The sequence below is a fragment of the Pan paniscus genome, chromosome 3, assembly GCF_029289425.2.
Source record: "Pan paniscus chromosome 3, NHGRI_mPanPan1-v2.0_pri, whole genome shotgun sequence".
Lineage (NCBI taxonomy): Eukaryota > Metazoa > Chordata > Mammalia > Primates > Hominidae > Pan > Pan paniscus.
Genome location: NC_073252.2, coordinates 163,227,494 through 163,250,544, shown reverse-complemented (window position 1 = coordinate 163,250,544; position 23,051 = coordinate 163,227,494). Strand labels below are relative to the sequence as shown.

Genomic DNA, 23,051 nt, shown 5'->3' with positions numbered 1-23,051 from the left:
TGTAAGTCGTCTCCCTTGCAAAGTGAGTCCTACATTTGGAAACAGGAGAGCAACGTTGTGTTGGCACCAGAGAGAGGACTACGGCAGTGACAATGCTTACCAAACATTGTGGTTAGACAAGGCCATGTAACTAGCTCTGACCTGTGAGCTGTGGGCAGAAGTGGCCCCAGTTATCTTCTTCTGCGACCAACACAGGAGACTGAGGAAACCTTGTGCTGAGATGGCAGAACCGCAGGCGGAAACATTCTACATAATTGTGTCACAGCATGCAGCGCAAAGTTCCTGGAGAGTTACGTAGACCTACAGACTTTGCATGAAAAATCAATTACTATTAAGTTAGAATGCTAAGATTTGAAGTTGCTTCTTACGGCAGCATACTCCAGTCTATCCTATCTTATCTAAACCTCAAGAAGCAAAATTTTGAAGCTCTTCAGAGCTCAGTTTCAATCTCATTTTTCTTCTCACTGTGGGCTTCTCTTAGGCAATTGTACATCTGTCCTTCTTCAGTCTCCATCAAGCCATGTGTTTCCTACCCCAATGCCTTTGCATCTGCTATTCTGTCCCAAAGTCCACTTCTCCTCACCTACCTGGGTACACTTCTAGACTACCTTTCCCAGACTCCCTTGCAGTTACTGTGGCCAAAGAATGTACAATTCCAGGCAGTGTGATGTGAACAGAAGTAATGTACACCACTCCCAAGCCTGCCCATAAGAACACCCTCTACATTCTCCCCCTTGCTCTTTCCCCTTTCCTATTGGCTGCAATGGAGATGACCACCAATGCAGCACTGTTGGACGTGTGCAGAAGATGGCAGATCTTCTGTCAGAATGGATCCCAGAACGTGGTCCCAGACTGTGTGAAGAAAAGTCACCCCATCTTTCTGTCTTTTTCCAGTATAGGTACCTGAGCAAAAAATACACTTTCATTGTGTTTAACCCAGGATATATGTGGGGGCCTACTATTATAACAGCACGATTTTAACCAAAACTTACACTTGCAGCACTGATCAACCATACCACCACCACCATGCACACACACACACACACACACCCTTGCACTCTGCACTGCTCACACCCACTCAATATTCTAGGTCTGTGCATTAAGATGCATCCCTGACTCTTCTCATCCAGTCTAATTTAAGTTGCTCTGTCATTCTTTCTCTTTCCCTACTCTTTCTTGTCATTTTACTTATCACAATGCATAATTACATATTAACCAGTGCGTTACTGATTCAGAGTTTGTGTCCAAACATTATTTTTTGTGTTATTTATATAAAGGTTGTGCCCAAAATCAGAAGCTTTTGCCTGCCACAATAACATACATAGAGGCTATGCAGTGCTTAGCACACAGTAGTCGCTTAACAAATTTTAAAATGTACAGGATGAATATATGAGAAGCCGCCATTAAGAGGATACATGTTTTCATCATAAGACCACAATGCCAGACCAAAAATCTTAGAGAACTGAAATACACGCACTGGGGATTTTTTTTTTAACCTTTATTCATTCAGAATGCAATTCTGGGCCACTCTACAACCAAGAGAAAACCCTAAACTTTTAAGTAGTGTTAACGGACTACATAATATAATAGTATTGCTCCTATATGTACAAGCAAGAAGTCAATTTTTATTCTTTTCATAAAACCTCTTTGTAAACATGTACCTTTTCTTCCCATCAAAAATGCATTAACAAGATCATGCTTATAGTTAGTCAGCACAAGAAAAAAACGACAATTTATACTGAACTATTTAAGTCTTGCAGTAGAGTGCTCACAACTCCGAGCTGTATCTGTTAACCTTTTCAATAGCATTCATTATGTGACATTGTCACCAATTACAGTAAAAGAACTTCACTAATTTTTGAAAGCTAGAATTACTCAAAAAGTTCTGCATTGTAAATAATACCAGGAATATTGCATTTAAGCCTAGGATGGCAAAATTATTTAAATCTTTTCTATACTTTTTTGTGTAATATAGTAGGAAAATGAATACTATATAAGAGAATGAAATATATCAAGTTCTTATATTTTTACCTAAGAGGCTATTTATTTTAAGGAATGTTGATTAATATTTAAATGATTAAAAAATAAATCAATGTTAAGTATTAACTGCACAAAATCTAAAAAAAAGACCACATTACATCATACTACATTATATAGATAGATTTAAGCAGCTAACTAGAAGCCTTTTTAAAAATTTAAAGTTTCTGACATCATTTTCCACCATTCCATCAATTCTTCCTTCTCCTCTTCTTTCCTTTCAGAAAATGACTCCAGTTCAAAATCAACCTAAAAGAGAAAATCAAGAGCATATTATTATCAAACTGCATGTGTTTTTTTAAATTGAAATAAAAAAATAAGAGCAGTTTCAGTATACACTCAATCCAGCCACCTGAATTAAAGTAAATCCTGAAATAAAAATCTCTTGTGATAAACAAAAGATATTTTCAGGGGAAAAAAATTGAAAAGCAAAATTCAAAAGACTTATGTTTGAAATGTCCTATGATTTAATAGCTTTGAAGACAAATATAAGTCAACAAAATTCCTGCCCCAGTCTCTTCTCCTCATAAAAAGATGTAACTGGCCAGGCGCGGTGGCTCACGTCTGTAATCCCAGCACTTTGGGAGGTCGAGGTGGGCAGATCACAAGGTCAGGAATTCAAGGCCCACCTGACCAACATGGTGAAACCACATCTCTGCTAAAAATACAAAAATTAGCTGGGCACGGTGGCGCACGCTGTAATCCCAGCTACTCAGAAGGCTGAGGCAGGAGAATCTCTTGAACCCGGGAGGCAGAGCTTGCAGTGAGCCAAGATCGTGCCACTGCACTCCAGCCTGGGCGCCAGAGCAAGACTCTGTCTCAAAAAAGAAAAGAAAAAAAGAGGATGTAACTTATAGTTAATTTTCTGCCTTTGGTTATTTAGTGAGCACCTCCTGTCAGCCTTGAATCTTCTCCTAATGTGGGAGGGAATGTGGAAGAATACAGTTCAGCATGCTGGTATCCCAAACCACAAGGTTCTGCTATCCAGAATCTTGAATTTGTTAAAGAAACTGACAAAAGCACGTATGTGTCCAAGCCACTCTCTTTGTGAATGGGAGTCTTCATCAGGTCTAGGGAGAAGCCACACACTCCTCATAAAAGGCTATTCAAAGTAGGCAGCCCCCAACCCCAATCCCCTCAGGCCCCATCCCAGATGGAACTAAGAGTTTCTTGATTTGGCCACTTAAACGCCTGATTATTTTGGATCGTGATTACACTGACTACATCCTTGCACTAACACATGCCAGAAAGACAAAGGATCAAAATAGTTGAACCTTTACAACTTGTTCCCAGGGTCATTTTTTCCAGGTTTCAGTTACCCAAATATACCTCTTGATTTTAATACATATACAGCCCAATGTAGACATACATGCACACAATCAAAACCATACACCATTTAAAAACTCAAGATATTTTGTTTGCATAAATCAAGCATTTATACTCCAAGTTTTGGGTACATAAACAAAAATAATAATAAATTCTTTTCAAGTAAGCTTTTTAGACTTTCAAGAAATCCTACAGGTATTCCCATGGTCCCAGGCATATAAAACAAAGGTAGTAGTAAAATTCTGCTCTAAGAGAAGTTTTGGTCTTATCACCATCACCTTCCTAACAAGCAAATGAGATCTACTTAAATAAGATATGGTTTTTGATAGTACTTAGCACAGACAGCCTTGCACATAAAATATGCTAAATAAGTGTTTGGTTACCACTTAAATTTTCTTTTATGCATCATTTTTTTTCAAATACTTACTGAGAAAGGCACTGCACTAGGTGCTAAAGACAAAAAGGCAAATGAAACATAATCCCATTGAGATGGAAATCAAGGTTAGCAAATAAAAATTTAATTTTTTAAAGTTTTATTTCATTTTCTTGTAAATTTCTTCAAAAACTGAGAAATGGTAATAGAGCTTCATATTAACTTTGCTAAGCCTCAGTTTTCTCATCTGTTAAGTTGAGATAACAATGTTGCCTACCTCATAGGGCTAGTATGAAGATTAAATATAAATCACTTCAGTATGCCTGACAATGATAAATGCTTAATTATTATTATAGCGTTTGGCTATTATGATTACTTACCCCAGCAGCAGGGCTGTAAGGAACTGCCACTTTCTTTGTTACTGCCAGATAGCCTGGAGCCGAGGCTGTAAGTTTATAGTTTCCAGGTATAAGCAATCTCCAGTAATCACCATCCTTTGCTGTAGGAAAGCAGATTATCAAATCACAAAGCACATGAAATATGCAGAATTATACAATGCATAATTACGCCATCTAAGGAATACCCAGTCTAGCTCAGTTCAACTTTTTTGATTCTCGATTTTTAAAGTAAATATATAGGGAATTTAATGAAATTTTATTGAATAGGGTGTGAAACTCTCTTTACAGGCTTCATTTCTTATAGCTACTTTATAGATATCAATGTTAAATTGTCTAATAAACCTCGTACGATCATAGACCTAATCACATCAGGAGCAACACAGGTAAAAAGACACATGAATTCCCCAAGCAGCAGGGTCAGAACATACAGCCATCATGTTTTGATTCTTGCCAGGTGAAGACCTGATGGTCAGAGAATCTTCACAGAGTGTGGGCCAAAGTTAGCCCCTGTAGGATCTCTGAGGCCCTAGTTAGAAATTTAGATTTCTAAAGACTTAGAATACACTGGGCACCCTAGTCCATTCAATCTCCCATTTACCTAAGTCAGTGATTTTCAAACTTGGGTGCAAACCTGGGAACTTGGTAAAATGAAAAATCTGATTCCAGCTCCCAGGTTCTGCATTCCTGACCAGCCCCAGGGCAATGCTAAGGTTGCGAGCAGAGGCCACACTTTGAAGAGCAAGGTTTTCGTAGACACTTCACACCTTCTCCTTTTTCCTAACACCCCTACACAACCTGTTCATCCTCCCAGTTGTTACTTTACATCTTATTTCATTGCAAAAATAGGTACAGTCAAAAAAATTAAGCCCCCATCACCATATCATCAAATCTACCTCTAAATCCACATCTGCTTGCAGCTAGTGCCTCAATTGTCTTTTTGCTTTATAGCAAAATTTCTGGAAAGGTTTGTTCATGTTCTCAATCTCAGAATGGTTCTTCTCTTATTCTCTCTTGGACCTAGTCCAATCAGGATCCCACCATTCACTCCATTGAACAGATTTTGTCAAGATCCTCTGAACTGCTAAATCCAAGGATTCATTCACAAGGTTCATCTTAATTAACGCTTTTTCACTCCCTTCTTCTTGAAGCACTTCAAAGCCTCCAGGACAACACACTTCATTTTCTACCTTCAGTACAACACACTTCATTTTCTACCGTCAGTTCTATTGCTGGTTCCTTCTTATTATCACCTTGCCCTTGAAAAGCTGGAGTATTCTAGAGCCCCTCCTCCGATTTAATTTCTTCCCACCTGTTTATTCCCTAGGTTAGATTTTCCTAAACATTTCACATCATGGAATGTAGAGAAAATAAAATATTTGTATGACACATTAGGGCTAACAGGTTTCTTGTGGCAGGGATACTAACGCTGGGTTTCACCCTCTCAGCTAAGGGCTAAGGGGCTACATGGGGTAACATCTTGGCACAGATTCTGGCATACTGGCTGGCACCTGGTGGGCTGTTGATACATGAAGAATGAATGGAGTTTTAGAGGACAAATGTTAAAGATTTTTTTTTCATCCAAGCTATAAATGTGAAAGTTAAGAAAGAGTTGATGGTACAGAGTGGTTTGGGACATAAGTTAAAGGTTAATTGTCACAAAGTCTAAAAAAAATTGTAAAGAGTTTATAGCTAAAAAGAAAAAGTTGTCATTATTGAAAAGATCCCAACAAATGACAAACTAAAATGACCTGGATCAATGTTTATTCATGGGAGTAGGTAGACTTGCCAGAAAAATGCATCATTTTCCTCAAACTGGGGAAATGGAAATGGAGCTCAAAACCTGGAAGTCACTAACATCGCACCTCAATCCTGTAAATTCTTGTTTAACCTTGAATCCCTGCGGATTTATTATACGGATTAAATGAAAAACTGTGTGAGAATTTTTAGACACACAACCCGCAGCAGTTTTCTTCCTTCCTCCTCTTTCCGCTCCCTCCTTCGGTCTTCCCATTCGCAGCTCGTTAGCACTTCTTAACAGAGACTAGAAAGTCACTGGTATTTTAACTCCAGCAGCTCCTTTTCCTTTGCCTGAAGAACCGCGAAGAATCGGCAGCCTGTGGCACCACCTCCCAGCTCTGGGGCGATAGCTGAGGAAAGAGCGCCATCTGCTGCACCCGGATTTCTAATGCAGCAGCCGCCCTGGGCTCCACTCACTGCGCCTGACCTGAGCCCACAAAGGAAACTTCACCAGATCAAAGCTGAGAAACGCTGTAGAGATACGAGCTATTTGTTTTGCTTAGAAGAACATAAGACTTATAATTATGATAATTAGTAATTATGCTCTTGTACATAACGTAGAGCCTCCAATTGTGGCAAAGACCCACCGGATGTAACATCGTGGTCTATTCCTTCCACGGAGATGGTGGCATTCGCAATTGGGTTACCTTGAAGGTCTCGGACAAATCCTTTAACTCCTCGGTGTATCTGTGAAGGTCAAAAATAACCAAAAAATTAATATGACCTATAAATTTATAGAAATGGCCTTAAATATGTTTCATATCAAGCATCTCCTTATTTTCCAGCAAATACCGTAGACCCCCATTGTTTAAGAATCAAGACATGCACAAAAGGCCACTGAATTTTTTGTGCATTTTATTCTGCTTTTCCCTAAATAGATAAATGAAAATTAATGTCTTGTTTGCTTCCCAAAAAAAAGACTTTAGTACCTTCCAAATCATTTTAAAAAGTGTCATATTAAGGGAGGAGACCACTCCTCATATTGTCTTATGCCCAATTTCTGCCTCCAAAGAAGGAAAAACTAAAAGGCAGAAATGAAATCCACAAGCAGGCAGCCCGGCGCCACACCCTGGGCCTGGGAGTTAAAGATGGACTCCTGACCTAATCGGTTATGTTATCTATAGATTACAGACAGTGTACAGAAAAGCACTGTGAAAATCCCTGTCCTCTTCTGTTCCGTTCTAATTACTGGTGCATGCAGCCCCCAGTCACGTACCCCCTGCTTGCTCAATTGATCACGACCCTCTCATGCGGTCCCCCTTAGAGTTGTAAGCCCTTAAGAAGGACAGGAATTGCTCCCTCAGGGAGCTGGGTTTTCGAGACATGAGTCTTGACGATGCTCCCGGCCGAATAATAAAGCCCTTCCTTCTTTAACTCGGTGTCTGAGGGGTTTTGTCTGCAGCTCGTCCTGCTCCAATATGTGTAAAGTTCTAGTCTTAGTGCATTTCATAACTTACTCTCTTTCAATTTTGGTCACCTATGTATTCATTATATGGCTACTGTCAATTAACAAGGATATCATAATAAAAGCCCGTTAATATTAGCTCATTCTGGATAAAAAGATATATGCTGTGACTGCTTTTGCATTAAATCTATTAACATTATTTTGGCTGAAAACAGAGTAGTGAGCCTCATAACAGAAAATAGAATGTTGATTTAGAAAGAAGATGGGAGAGCTGCCATTGAAAATAATCCCCCTAAATTAAGTTGTAGTCATCAACTGGCTATTATTTAATACACTGCAAACTACAAAAACTGCTTTTCTCTTTATTTTGGAAAGACAATTCATCTAAGTCAATATGTGTTTGAAGTGACAGAGTCGCTTCAGGTCTTTAAGAAAGTACTGCATCTAGAATATCAAATCGTAATTCATTAAACTTGATTACTCAACAAAATATGCACCAACCTCCCAAATGCTCAGGTTGTGCCTCACTCAATCGGGCTATAGAAAATAAATTGTCTTTCGCTACTTATGATACTTGACTATTTCCCTACAGAAGACAGATAAGTCTCCTGTAATCCTTTGTCATCAAAGAATAAATTCGGCAGTGGTACACTGTTTTATCAAAAAGATGTGCCTTGTTACCAGCAATATTTTTTGTGTGTGCCATTTTTCTTAAAAAAAAAAAGAAAACTCTCACACCCTATAAAAATAACATGTGATTTTTTAATGTTGCAAATAGGAAACAGTAATAATGATCATTTTATTGGCAACCAGTATAGTAAAGAGAGTAAATATATTTTTTAAAATTGAAGATTTATTCAATTCTAACTTTTCTCCATAACTAATAAGCCAACCAAAATTGAAAAGAGTTTGAAATTTAGCCATTGGAAAACATGACACATGAAAACTTAACTTTCTGAATTAAAAGATGAAAAATCAGAAAAAGTGTAGAGAAGAAGAAAAGGGCTATATATAGAGACCCAAACTCTAAATTTCTTAAAATGAGGCCCCATTCAATAAAACTTAGAAAGATGCTAGCTGATAAAAGAGGCTTTACCCAAGTACTTTATTCCTCTTGAGGCACTATAATCCTGAAACTATCAATATTATAAGCCTTAAAGAAAGGTTCTAATTCCCACATCATTGTAAAGTAAGTAAATCAATCACTACAAGAACATATTATTTGCCTGTATTAGGCATAAATATATTAGGTTAATATTCATGGCTTTACTTTTTTCTGCCTCTGCAATCCAAGACTTATATTGCAATATGTGCAATATGCAGTTTAACAAATAGTTAAAGAAGTAAATGTCTGTCTGTGATATGTCAACTTTTCTGTTTGAAAAATTCCAGTGTAGTAATAAATCTCAGTAGAAGTGTATGGGCTGTGTCAACTCCCCATGAATTCAGACTGGAAAATTCAGATTGTATGGCTTTTGCAAAAGAAATCACGAAAGTCCAAATTTCACTCATGCCTGGAGAAGCTGTTTTACTACACTTGCGGTGCCTGCAATGATTGCTCCCCAGATTCCAGGACATCTCAGTTTCAGCGAAGGCTGAAAAAGCCTCCAGAAGATTCTCCATTTTTGCTAGGACTGTTTATAACCCCTAAACCCTCATGTACTTAGTGTCACGCAGATAGCTTGCTGCAAATGAAGATACTTCGGTCCTGCCCTGCAGAGAGTGTGATTTAATGGTAGGAGAGGAAACTCATTTTTAATAAGAACTCTAGGTGATTCTAATGCAGGTGCCCATGAACCATTCTTTTTTTTTTTTTTTTTTTTTTTTTTTGAGACGGAGTCTCGCTCTGTCGCCCAGGCTGGAGTGCAGTGGTGTGATCTCGGCTCACTGCAAGCTCCGCCTCCCGGGTTCATGCCATTCTCCTGCTTCAGCCTCCGGAGTAGCTGGGACTACAGGCACATGCCACCACGCCTGGCTAATTTTTTGTATTTTTAGTAGAGACAGGGTTTCACCATGTTAGCCAGGATGGTCTTGATCTCCTGACCTCATGATCTGCCCGCCTCGGCCTCCCAAAGTGCTGGGATTACAGGCATGAGCCACCACGCCTGGCCCATGAACCATTCTTTAAGAAATTTTTTGAGAATTTTGAGAACTAGACTCTTTCAAAGCTACTGAGTGGAAGGGAGGCTCTTCTCCTTAGCAGACTCTCTACTCTAATTAGCTTTACAATTCTAGTCCCTGCAAACATCTCTTTAAAACTCTGCAAGGGATTTCCTCTCAAACAATTACAGAAATAGATCTCCTAATCACCTATTTTCCATGAGTTGTAAACTAGTCCAAGCTTAGATTTTAGGCCCAGGTGTTCAATTACTAATCACCACCATTGTCAAGACAACAATTACAACACAGAACTTCTGGCAGCCCTCACTGATTTTTCATCAGCCTTTGTTTTCCTAAACTGGAGTGTTCTATGATGCAAGCTAGATGAGCTGGTTATAAATACCACTCACTGCTTAGACACAGTTTGCATCCTAATGACAATGCCATATCAAGGTAGATCACATGGATCTGTGGACAGAGCAAATTCTTATTCTGCGTGGCATAAAATAGGATTGTATAACTTTAACCTTCTTCTTTTTAGCTTATTTATATATAAATTGATATTACTGTCAGATGAATTGGATGCATGCCCACCTGCTACCATAAGTATGACAAATCTCCTTTTTCCTGATGGTAAGAAGATGTGTTTTATTTGTTTTGTATTATTTTTTTCTCAAGAACTAAGAGATGATTTAAACAGCAGCTAAGCATGTTTTTAAATTGTTGATCAGAGTGATGATCTTATTGGCATCAACTTTAGTAAATCTTATAGCCCGGCTCCAAGAAGCCTTTTCCAAACTCCCGTGACTCGGTTAGGTCCCCTTCTGTGTACTGTTATTGCTCCTTGTAGCTAAGCTTTTATTGTTTTTCAGCCAGCTCTCCTCCTCTCTTGTGATTAGGTATTCTTGTTTCTGACAGCACTCGTGTGAAGCCTTCCTGAGGACGGTCACTATCCCCAGTGCCTCACAGAATGCCTGGGATGTGAAACTAGTCAATACATTTTAGTTGAAAAACTATATACATAAAATTAAAAGCACTGTATTAAGGAGTATTAAGACAAATATTATTAAACATTTAAAGATTATTAAATATGTATTAAAATTAAAAGCACTGTATTTGATATGTAAGTGGAGAACACCCCAATCAGTCCCATCTTACTTCCTCTATGCAAAAACATACTTTTCAGTTAACTTTGCTCTCAGAAGATCCATCCAAATACGGCTCTCCTCAAAGGAGACATTCTGTAGGGGTTCCCACCAAAGTTGTTCTAGAGTCATCGTGGACCACTTATCCTTAGTTTTTGTTGTTGGAAAATACCTTTTTAAGCTAACATGCAGCAGGAATCCATTGATTTAAAAATAATCCAGTGGAATGAGTGCTCTTTAATCACCATCTGACATCAGTGGATCTATTCCATGACAGTCCCTGGTAAGGTATTACAGTATATGGATATTTGACATGTGTAAAAGAATTCCTATGCTGATTTTGCTGCTGCTTCTTTTTTTTTTTTTTTTTTTTTTTTTTTTTTGTAGAGAAGCCTTTATTCAAAGGAGGCCATAGCAAGCTATAGGGACCACTGCAACAGAGCCTTGCAATGGTGGAGAAAGAAACTGGATTCAACTCCTGGTTTTACTTTAAAAAAAGTGTTGATTTTATATGTATATGTTTATATGTACATATACACATATAAATACTTAAATGTTTATTTAACAGCATTTTTTTATGTCAAATTAGTTTAACAGATTGGTCTGGACTATTTGTTGGCACATGAAACTAACATCACTCTACTTGACTTTAGGTGTAAATGGCCACATTCAGAATAAAATTTGAAGACTGGCAAAGAACTGCAGGAATGAACAGAGTCTTAGGTCTTTCCACTGCCACTGCCTCTGGGGCCAGTGTCTACATACTATGCAGGGGGTGGGGTTGGCAGAGGACTGGCCTGAGTAGGTGAAGGATTTTATTCTGGCAGATGGTGAGATCCCCCAAAATTCTATATGGATCACATTGGAATGGCTACATAAATGGCTCTCTGGTAAAGATCCAGGCTTCTGTTCTGAAAGTCAGTACAGCATGGTGATTCTGGAAATAGACAGCCTGGATTCAGATTCTAGCTAAGCAACTTCAGGTGAGCTGTCTAGCCTCTCTGTGTCTCTGATTCCTCATCTTTAATTTAGTGATGATTATAATGATGATGATGATAATTTCCCTCATAAGGTTGTTGTGTGGATTAAATGAACTAATTATTACATAAAAGGCATTTAGTATAATGCCTGGGAAATAGTAAATGACAAACATAAGTCATTATTATTATTATTACCTGTGATGCAGTTGAGTCTAGGGTGAGAAAGATGAGGCCTGTACAGCTCAAAACTTAAAGAGACACTCACTCTCAAGTGCTAATCCTGTACTTGCATGCCCCTAAGATTAAAATCCTCCTTAAATTTTCCATTCTAGGTGCCTCACTTGCCTTACTTTTGTTCTGGCTCTGCCTGGGATGCCTCACGGTGATCAGGGTGGGAGAGAGTCCTAGGATTGCCCTTGCTTAGAATAATACAAACAGAAACGAGAGTCTACGTCTTTTCTGTATACTCTCCAGTTTAGTCAGTTCTTGGTGAATAGTCATGAGCCACAAAACCTATGACAAATAAAAGCCTAATTGAAACACTGCCGACACCTGCCTTCCAAATATGGCATCCTCATTCTGCACCAGACGGATTCTCCTGGACTCCTCTTACAAGACCATTGTATGCCAGGTTTGAATGCTTGTAAACCTTGCATTTTTATGCTGGGGACTGTGTTTACCTGCTCAAGGTAGCTAATGAGGGAGTTTTTGTTATCCTCCCAGTAGGTCTTCAGAGTCTCTTCAGGTGGGAACTTCTCACAGCTAAGCTCTACGGTGATCTCAAAACAGTTGCTGCTAAGGTAATTGAAGTCTTGCATCCCTGCCAAAACACCAAATGGAAAGTCAAAATATGCACAAGGAGCCTAAAACTCTACACAGGCTAGTCTTCTGAATCAAGAACCAAGTAAAAGGTACACAAACCAGGGCATTTGGGAAGCCTGTGGGAAAACTTAAGGGAAATCATCTGCTGTAAGGGATTGAACAACATAGGTTGGGGGTTGTTATACCTTAAAAGCACAAACTCTCAGGTTCCTAAGCAAAAGCATTTGCTGCTGCAGAGTGCTAATGCAGACATTACCCACCTTCCACATTGCTGGAGTGGGCTTCGGAGAAGACAACAGGGTAAAAGACTTCATCCCCACTGATCTATTAAAGAAATGCACATCCCTCTAAGTCTACCTTTCTACTGGAGAAGAACTTGGAGCTTCATGTGACATGATCTGACATACTATATTGTTCCTTAAGCCCAATCAATATCATAGTGTATTCCTGAGGGATTGGGAGTCTTGGCAATATACTATTGTCAATCATGGAAAATGATGAGACAAGTCTCAATTGTTTTAGGAGATTTCTTTGCCAAAGTTAAGGATGTGCCCCAGAGACAGGTCTATGCCTCTCTCCGAAGATGATTTTGAGGGCTCCAAATTGAAAGGGGAGAGGGTGGGATATTGATAAGCACAGAGTTTTCACATAAACCAAAGGGGACAGAGGAAAAATGTGGGGAATGTGCATTTTACATAAGATAACGCAGACAAAATGGGGTAGGGGGGCAATCGGATACGCATTTGTGTCTGGTGGGCTGGGGTGCCTGCACCTGTAAAGATAAGCTATCAATTTACATGGCCATGGTGAAGTTTTAACAGCTCACCCGGAATTTCCCTGTGGGCAAAATATGGGGGAGGCATGTAGCCTTTCATCTTGTAGTCATCTTATTTAGGAACCAAAATGGGGAGGCAGGTTTGTGTGACCCAGTTCCCAGCTTGACTTTTCCCTTTAGCTAAATGAATTTGGGGTCCTAGAATTTAATTTCCTTTCACACTATATACTAATTCAACAATCCCTGAGTATCTACTACATACAAGATATAATGATAACAATACTTCAAATAGCACCAAAGAGAATATTCTGCATTCAGAACAATTTTAATTTAAATCTGACTCAAATTAGCAGAGGATGCTGTTAGTGCCCACCAGATTGCTTTTATGGAGGCAGGGCATCCAGACCCAAACTGTTGCAGGTGTTGGCTGTTAGAGCTCACAGCTACCCCCCACCCCTTTTCCAGAGAATTGCTGATGGGAGCCAGAATCTCCCACCTGGCTTGGGAGTTACATCCTGCTATCTCTCACCCCAAATTCCTGCTGGCACCCCACAACCAATGGCTGACAGATATGGAGCCACCAAAGGCTGGTCCCTTTCTCTCAAGGGGAGACAAACCTGCCCCTAATTTATGCTCCAGGCTTCTTCCTATGGCTCAGGCCAAGGCTGGACTTTGCCTGAGACCACACCCCTGTTTAGCTCTATCCCCTTCGTTGCCCTGCTTCCCTCACTTCCTTCAGGGTTTGTCCTAAAAAGTAATCCCCTAATAAATTACAAGCATCCAAATCCCTATCTCAGGCTCTGCTTCTAGAAAACCTGACCTAAGACATGAATGTTATTCATTATATACAGAACTGAAGACTAACGGAGCTTCCTTTGACTGTTTAGTTAAGTGAGACATAATCGTTAACTAATATTATTATTATTGTTAATAATGTTATTATCAGTATTTAACTGATATAGATTACTTTATATTTTGTTGACAATACACTATTTGTTCAAAAAGGAATTCCAAGAAGTCATTAAAGTTTTCATAAAAACTAAAGTATAAAATTACTTCCCATCTGATGTACTAGACATGCTCTAAATCCTAAATTTGACATAGATCATATTTCTGAAGCTATTGGGGAAAGAGTACTAAGTCTGATCTGGATAAAATGCAAAATATAAATAAAAACAGAATTAACATGTATCAGAAAGAAAAAATCAGAAAGAATATTTTTCTCAGCACATAATTCAACAAAATTAAGCATATTAAACATACCAATACCCTTCAATTAGCTAATGTTGCTTATTACCCTAACAAATTTTCTTTTTCCAGGTGGGCCTAGAAAATTTTTCTCAGGCAAAGAGAAAAGTAAAAAAATACATAAATATCTTCGCATTTCACTCTTCATCCTAGAGTGTTAGTGAAAATACGAGCTCTGTAAAGTCCGCCTTGGGACAAGGAAGGCAAGAGAGCTTCCTTGGCTACCTAGGAAGGGGCTTCCCCCAGCTGCTGTCCCACATGGCAACTGCTTCCTTTTCAGACTAAAAGGCAAAAAGCTACCTGATCTCATAGAGATTATTAGAATAGTGAACATAAACTAAATATTCCATGTCAAATACTCTCCATTATCCCATCATTTAATACAAAAGTACTGTGCACCAGGTTATGCTAAAAGCCAAAAAAAGCCCTCTAAAATATATATTTACCTACAGTGAAAGAGCATGACTGGCATAAACTAAGGATGCCATCTTATTCCCTAAGGCTTGAATTTGGAAAGTAGGGTAGTTAACAATATTCAATTTATTATTTTCCAAATGAATGTCTTCAGTTCATTTCCTGTATCTCTTCAATTAGCATCACAATTTTTAAAATCCACAAAAACAAAATTATACATAGTAATCATTCACGCAAAAAGTTGACTTTAATGGAAGAACTATAGATTCAGTCTACTTTTTAATGATGGAGGATGATTGAAGATTCTCTAAATCTAAATCACTCTCTAAACCTAAATGGTCATTGTAAATAAGCTACAATCACATAATCAGAGAGCACAATGGAAACTCACCTCCAGGTACACTGTACCAAGCACCACCATTGGTGGTTCCATCTACAAAGCTGCTGTCATCATCATTCTTGCGACATGGTGGCCGATTGGGGTCAGACATGGCCGGGTTGAAAGAAGAGTATGCCCGGGCCAAGCTTTGGAAAATGGCGTCATCTGGGGAGGAGCTGTATTCGTGAGCACTACCTAGAAAACAAATCCACAAGATTAAAGAAACAGACACAGACCAAGCAGCACTGCGTGTTTTCTAAAGAGTGATTCAGTATTGAGTAATTGTATTGCTGATGTATTTTTTTAGCTACATAACTATGGGAAAGAGGTAAAATTTAAATACTAAATAATTATACTTAGTTTTAAGTTACAAAATTTCCATTCCTAATACTACAAAGTAGAAATTGGGTAGAATGTACATTCTACTTATGAGTTGAAAGCTTTGCAGGGAAAGGTAATAAAGTCATAGTAAACTAGGCCTGGGAGAATAGGAGGAAGATTTTTATCATTAAAATCTTTAATTTAAAAAATGTACCTATACTAACCTCATACCCACTATGAATCATTCTCATATATACCATTCAATATCTGGTTTTATATTTTTTAAATCTCCTGTATGTATTATAGAAAGAAATAACATATTTTGATACACTGTGTTCTTATTCATGCATTATAAATTATGCAGGCCTACAAGTTTCCCAATTATCAACAAACCACAAAGTCTTCAAATTTATTTAACAATGTTATTTCCCCAAAGACGTTCTTCAATACCCAGTTTCCAGTATCTAAAATTATCATCCCAACAACCCCATTAAAAAGTGGGCAAAGGACAAGAACAGACTTTTCTCAAAAGAAGACATACAAGCAGTCAAAATAATTGGAAAAATCCTCAACATCACTAATCATCTGAGAAAGGCAAATTAAAACCACAATATCATATTACATGACTTAGAATGGCTATGATTAAAAAGTCAAAAAACAACAGATGTTGGCGTGGATTCCCACCAGTGTTGGTGGAAATGTAAATTAATATAACTTCTATGAGGAACAGTACAGAGATTTCTCAAAGAACTAAAAACAGAACTACCATTCAACCTAGTAATCCCACTACTGAGTATGCATCCAAAGGAAAAGAAATTATTATATAAAGAAGACATGTGCACTCATATGTTTATGGCAGCACTATTCACAAAAGCAGAGTCGTGGAATCAACCTAAATGTCCATCAATGGTTGATTAGATAAAGAAAATGTGGTACATATACACTATGCAATACTAAGCAGCCATTAAAAAGAATGAAATCATGTATTTTGCAACGACATGGATGGAGCTAGGAGCCATTATCTGGAGCGAAATAATTCAGAAATCAAATACCACATACTCTCATTTATAAGTGGAAGCTAAACAATGGGTGTACCTGGACATTAAGGTGGAAATAATAGACCCTGGGGACTCCAAAAGCGGGGAGGATGGGAGGAGGCGAGGGGTGAAAAATTACCTATTGAGTTCACTCTTTTGGTGATGGGTACCCTAGAAACCCAAACCTCACCATTATGTAATATATCCATGTAACAAACCTACACAGGTACCCCGAATCTAAAATCAAAAAAAAAAAAAAAACTAATCATCCTGTTTTTACAAAAAGCTAACTCTTCAAAGGCCCCAGAAAATAGATCCAAAGCAGGAAATTCCCTGGAGCAACAAAAAACAATTTGAAAATATCTGTCTGGCTAAAGCTTGCTTTGTCTGAAGCTTAACTAAAACTAGTTAGAGAAAGCCAAAGCACCACTTCCCCTCCCTGACACCACCAGAAACAGTTCCAAATGCAAAACTGTGTCAACACAATAAGACACATGTAGAGATCCACAGGGACCCTGATCAAGCACCAAGAGGCTGCCCCCATGTTTAAGCCATCTCCTACATGAACCTACACAACTTCTGTAATCTCTCCACTTTATCAGTGTCCAAGAGTGACCCAAGTTTATGACGTGTATTTTCTCCCTTTCTGTTGGCTAGGTACTGTCAAGATCACGTTTCTCTTCACCTAACCTATTGAAAAAGTGAGTCCTTTTCTGCCAAATAGATATGCCAACACCATATGAAATGATTAGGAGAGCTTCCTGTTAAACATAGTTCTTTCTTCAGGCAAAAATCACTTAATGTTCAGTTCCTTAAAAAAAATTACAGAAATCATCCTATAAACCCTTGTACAGTGTTATAAACTTTGAACCAATAAGAGAAGCAGAAAGAATACCTACCACTCCGCGTCTCATCATATGGATAATTGGCCACAAGGTCTCCTCCATGGAGATTGGCAGAGAGCACAAAAGGAATATCCATAATCCAATGAATGACAGCCTTGGTCTCAGGAGCAAGCTGTTCAGATGAGAGATTAAAAGGATTATAAATTTAATAATCATTGGTATGATCACTTGACAGAAAAGACATAGGAAAGGTAAAGGAAAAAACTGAAAGTTGGTCATACTTCAACTATTTTGCTGTTGTCCTCACAGAAAAAATAAAGGTTCCTACAAAAGCAGTATTCCTCATGTCTAACTTTCTCAGATTTTTAATAAAAAATGTTTCAAAAGTGTTTAAATTTCTTTCAAAGTTTTATTTTTGTGGGCTGCCAGTTTTCCTCTCTTTGCAACTTGAAAACCAGCATGCAACTCACAAATTTTGGGACATCGCTGTCTGATCTGTAGTGGGTCACACATTGTTATTATGAATAGTTAAGGATAATATGAGGAGAAAAGAAAATAATCGAACTGCAGAACAAGATTTGTCCTCTGTGGTGGTTCAAACATGTGGTAAAGTTTATTTCCAAATTTTGCTTACTATTTTCCCAACTTCCCTCAACTACTTCAAACATTGTTCCTATCAAAGAATATTAGGTTGAGTCTCTTTCAGAGTGGACTGTAAAATATGTTTACTTTGGAATGGTCATCTTAAATTTTAAAATAAAGGCAAGTTTCAAGAATTCATGTTAAGTCTTTAGAATGATTCACTGCCCCTCATATCTTGGAAGCAAAACAAAGGAAAAAAGAAATGTATACCAAAGAAATAATGTGGAGCCAAAAGCTTGATACTTTTATGCAATGAGTTTTTAATAGCAACTAGGAAGACTCTCAAACCCCAAGTGCTTCTCTGATGAAAAGAAAAGATTTTACTGGCAACGTGATCCATGCTGTTCTTTAGGACAGAAAATCTAATGGCATCAGTAGGGTTTGATGGTTATAAGACCGCATATTTGTATAGCTCTGCTCTGTTTATGAATAGTTCTGACATGAACTATGTTACTGCACTTCAACATTCGTATTGGATATGCAAAGATATTCATACCCATTTCACAAGGAGGAATCTGAAAGTTGGGTGTGTTAAATAGCATATCTAAGTTCACACAGCTAAGAGTTCACATCCAGTCAGTGAAACCCTAAGGCTCACGCTGTTTTTAGTGTATCAGCTTTAGTCTATTAAAATTATCCTATTTTCACATAAGCTACTGTTAACTGTGGAAAAGTGTGATTTAGAGTAGGAGGTTGTTTTTATTATTTTTCATTTGGTTGGTAGATCTTATTTTTGCTATAAAAAAAAAAATATATATATATATATATCCATTGTAGAAAATGTAGAGGAGACAGACAAGAACAAAGAAGAAAATTAAAATTACCCATAATTTTACCACCTAAAGATATCCACTACTAACATTTGTATATATCTCTTTTTCAGTCTTTTCCCAATATATTTATATAATTTTTAAATGTGATCATTTATATGCCATTTTATATACTGCTTTTTTTGCTTGAAAACAGATAATGAACACCTTTTCATGTTATTAAATACCCTTCTAAAATGATATTTTAATGGCTGAGTGGCAGCCAATGTCTGGATATACCATTCTTAAATACTAATAAAATGATAGCTAATACTTATTAAACACTTTCTGTGTCAGACATTCAATTCTCCCGTTTCCTCTGTGAAATAGGGACTACATTTTCCCCCATCCTACAGATGAGTAAACTGAGATATAGAGAAGTTAGGGAACAGCATGAGGCCACTCAGCTGGTACTGGCAGAGGCTGGTCTCAAGCCCAGCCAGGCTGGCTACACAGCCACTACACTAGTACTAGTAATCTCCAAGAGGTGATACTGGGATGTTTATATTTTAAAAATTAAAAATACTATGAACACCTTTGTAGCTACCATTTGTCCAAATCTGTACTTTCCTTAGAGAAATCCCTAGAAATGGAATGACTTGACCAAAAGCTAAGCATGTTTTTAGCTAAAAATGTTTTAAGTTAAAATCTATATTAGCTAAAACTGTTTACATTTAAAAATGTATTCCAAACTGCATTCCTGTAAGGTACAGAAATATAACCAGCAACAGTATAATAAACCTTCCATCTCTAATCTTTTTAAGAACAATGGAATTATTATGTGTTTTAAAGTGTGTCACTTTGATTAATGACAATAGAATTTTTAAAGTTTGCATTATTTTAATTAACTAATAAAACTAGAAGTTTTTTATATTTAGTGATTATTTCTATTTATTCTTCTGTGACATATTTATATGGTTTAACTAATTTTTCTACTGAAATGCGTAGTTTTTTTTTTTGTTTTTTTTTGAGACGGAGTCTCACTCTGTCACCCAGGCTGGAGTGCAGTGGCATGATCTTGGTTCACTGCAAGCTCCACCTCCCGGGTTCACGCCATTCTCCTGCCTCAGCCTCCCGCGTAGCTGGGACTACAGGTGCCTGCCACCACACCCGGCTAATTTTTTTGTATTTTTAGTAGAGACGAGTTTTCACTGTGTTAGCCAGGATGGTCTCGATCTCCTGACCTCGTGATCCGCCCGCCTCGGCCTCCCAAAGTGCTGGGAGAAATGCATAGCTTTTCTTTTTGACTTGCAAGAGTTGTTTAGTAAAAAAAATTAGCTCTCTACTACACACTATAAATATGTTCTAAGTGTGTCATGTGCCTTTCAAATTTTGTAATTAAAATACAGAGCATTAAGATATTTATGTTAAGTACATAACATCAAACCTATTGATCTTTTCTTTATGGTCTCTTTGCTTTTCCATTTCATTCATTCGTTCAATAAATATTAAGTGACCACTATGTGCTAGTGTCTATACAAGAAATTTAGAAAGTTCTATCCCCCTCTAAGTATTACATCCTTACGAAAGTTTTCTAGTTTCATACTTTTTAAACTTAAATTGTAGTGTCTAGAATTTATTTTGATCTATGCTGTTATTTATGAGATGGATTTGTCTCAATTCCATGTATTCAATAATGCATTCTTTCCACAGGGATCTGAAATACACTCTTATTATATTTTGATTTAAATCAACCTAAAAATAACTAATATGGGAGATGAAATCAAAATACCCTATAATGCATATGCTTTTTTAAGTGAATTTACATTTTTTACATCCAATTGTGAACATGACATGAATATTAAATGAGATGAGTTTAACACACTCTTCTATAATATTCTGTTCAAAAGTTTTTCTTTTACTACTGAATTTATTTTCAGTCCTCCTCTTCTTTGTACATCTCTCATTCCCTCTATTTTCTTTAACCCAATGACAGATATTGACAAATATTCACATTTCAATAAGTTCAGAAGAGGCAAAATCACCATGGTTTGGAGAATCATTGAGGACTTCAGGAAGGAGGTGGAACTTCACCAAGTCCAGGGACGAATTGGGGTAGGAGAAGAAGAGAGAAAAGAGTAGTAAAAATAAAGAAGTTGGAAGTACCCATGGCCCGTCTGTTGGGGGTAAGGAAAATACTCTCTGAGAGGGAGGGTTGGTTTTAGTGGGAGTTAGGAGGCAAAGCCATGCCAAGGCAGACTGTATTCCTGTGTTTATTATCCACCTAAAAGTGTTCAGAATGGCTTGCACAGTATGCACCATATATTTACAGGTTGATACAGCCATAAAAAATAATTTTGAAAGGTACGTATCAAAATGTTAATGGTGTTCACTGAAGATTGTAGGGTAATGGATTCTTCTTTCTCCTTATTTGTATGTTTTAATTTTTGTAATAAAATATGAATTTTGCAATAAAAAATTTTTAAAAGAAACTGTTCTTGAAACAAATTGAAAGATACAGCCCTAAATACACAAAGTTGTGTGAAGTTATCAGGTTTAGCCTATTACTAGTTCTTACATCATACACTATTGCTTATATGCATGTTACCAGTATGTTCAAAAGCAAGCAAATTCTACAATTTGATAAATTAAACTAAGTTTCCCTTTGACTATTAACAGAATCTTTTAGGCTGACTAAATCCTGAGACCCCTGTGTACTATAATTATATATTTAACTGATTCACAGAGAAGACTTTGGAGTACCTTTAAAATTAAGCCTTTAATAGAAACTAGAAACAATTGTGGCCTTTCTTTAAACTTTCCATTTAAAGATTATAAATACAGCTCAAATATGATGTTCTATAATTAGATGTCTTTGGTTCTTAAATTATGTTGAAGCTCTATTTATTCAGTTTTCTTCACAACTCTAGCTATTAAAGTCAGGGTAAACTTAATAAATGGCTGGGTATATTTTAATTGACTCTGCTTTCAGGCCAAGGCTCATGTACTGAGCCCAGATAACAGTGGAGGTGACCAGGCTGAAGAGCTCAAGAGCCGATGACAAATGACTTAGAGAAGGAAGTCTGGGAGAGCAAGAGAGAGCTTTTTATTCAGAGAAGTTCAGAAGAAGAAGGAGAGCATGGATCTCGAGCGAGTGGATGTGTCTCAGCTACCTCCAGCATCTGGAGGGCTTTGCAAGAATGAAGTTCCTTCCCACCACCCCCTCCTGAAGCACACACACCCCAGGCCTGGATCAGCTTATGTGGGAATATGAATTTCTTTTTTTTTTTTTTTCTCACAGCTATACAAAGGAGGAGGAATCTGCATTTCTATTTTCTATTAATCTGATTCCCTGTTCCACCAAACAGAAGAATAAATCTTGACATTTAAGAACCTCTATAAGGGATACAAATACAGATATTAGGCTGAGAAGGGGAAGAGGGAAGAGGAATGTATAATAACATTAATGAACTGCCTACTATATATTTTGTGCCAAGCTGGGTCAAAACACTGTCTCACACTTACAGACAAAAATGGAAAAAGGTGATGAACCAGACATAGGCAATATCACCCCATGATTATGAAGTAAGTTTACTAAAGATTTAGTGTAAAGTAAACAAATCTTGCTTATGTTCCAAAAAGGGACTAATCTTTCATTTTCATGTATTTTTCTTTAATTTACCTTTATGAAAAGAAGTCACACTGAGTTTGTTTTAAATAAAAGCTCTTATTAAAAAATACTACCATGAACATGCCTCTTTTAAATAAGTATTGCCTAAGCTAGAAATACAAAAACATCTAATCTAGAGATTATGCAAATATTCAGGTTCAGCTGGAGAAGGAGAAGGTAGTTCTGGCTAGAAATAATGGTGCTTGCACAAAGTTGACAATCAAATATCCTGTCAACATGAGTTGATTTCACCATTCTTCTATGATAGGTGGAAGGAATTATTTTCTTCATTTCTCAGATTTAACAAAGACAGCACAAGCAAGTCAATGCAAGCAATGGGGAAAGCTTGTAGGCTGATATGGGGACTCCGCTTCCAGAAGTTTTCCATTTCTGTCTCAGCCCTCGTGGTTTACCACACAGGACTGCCCTCTTTCGCCTGGGGTTACCCCAGCCTGCCACCTTTCTGGCTCCCCCTCTCCCATGAAAGATAATTTTCAGGCTGAGACAGTGACGTGTATCCATGACTCAGAAGCAGGAAAGCTTAAGTCACTCACTTATCAGGTTCTGCCAGTGTCCTCAGCCTTTGGT

At 37.6% G+C, this 23,051-nt stretch overlaps 1 protein-coding gene across 2 annotated transcripts in view; it reads right to left on the bottom strand.

The window, feature by feature from the left end:
* Positions 1-1,605: 1,605 nt before the first annotated feature.
* CPE (carboxypeptidase E) overlaps positions 1,606-23,051 on the bottom strand; it is a 120,283-nt gene continuing 98,837 nt past the window's right edge. For both annotated transcript variants that reach the window (XM_024928715.4, XM_063603977.1), the window contains exons 4-9: positions 17,457-17,574; positions 15,212-15,394; positions 12,242-12,381; positions 6,519-6,618; positions 4,117-4,235; positions 1,606-2,286 (exon numbers count right to left, since the gene is read on the bottom strand). In XM_024928715.4, coding sequence (XP_024784483.2) covers positions 2,188-2,286; positions 4,117-4,235; positions 6,519-6,618; positions 12,242-12,381; positions 15,212-15,394; positions 17,457-17,574 — 759 coding nt within the window. In that variant the 3' untranslated portion in view covers positions 1,606-2,187. The remainder of the gene's footprint in view (positions 2,287-4,116; positions 4,236-6,518; positions 6,619-12,241; positions 12,382-15,211; positions 15,395-17,456; positions 17,575-23,051) is intronic.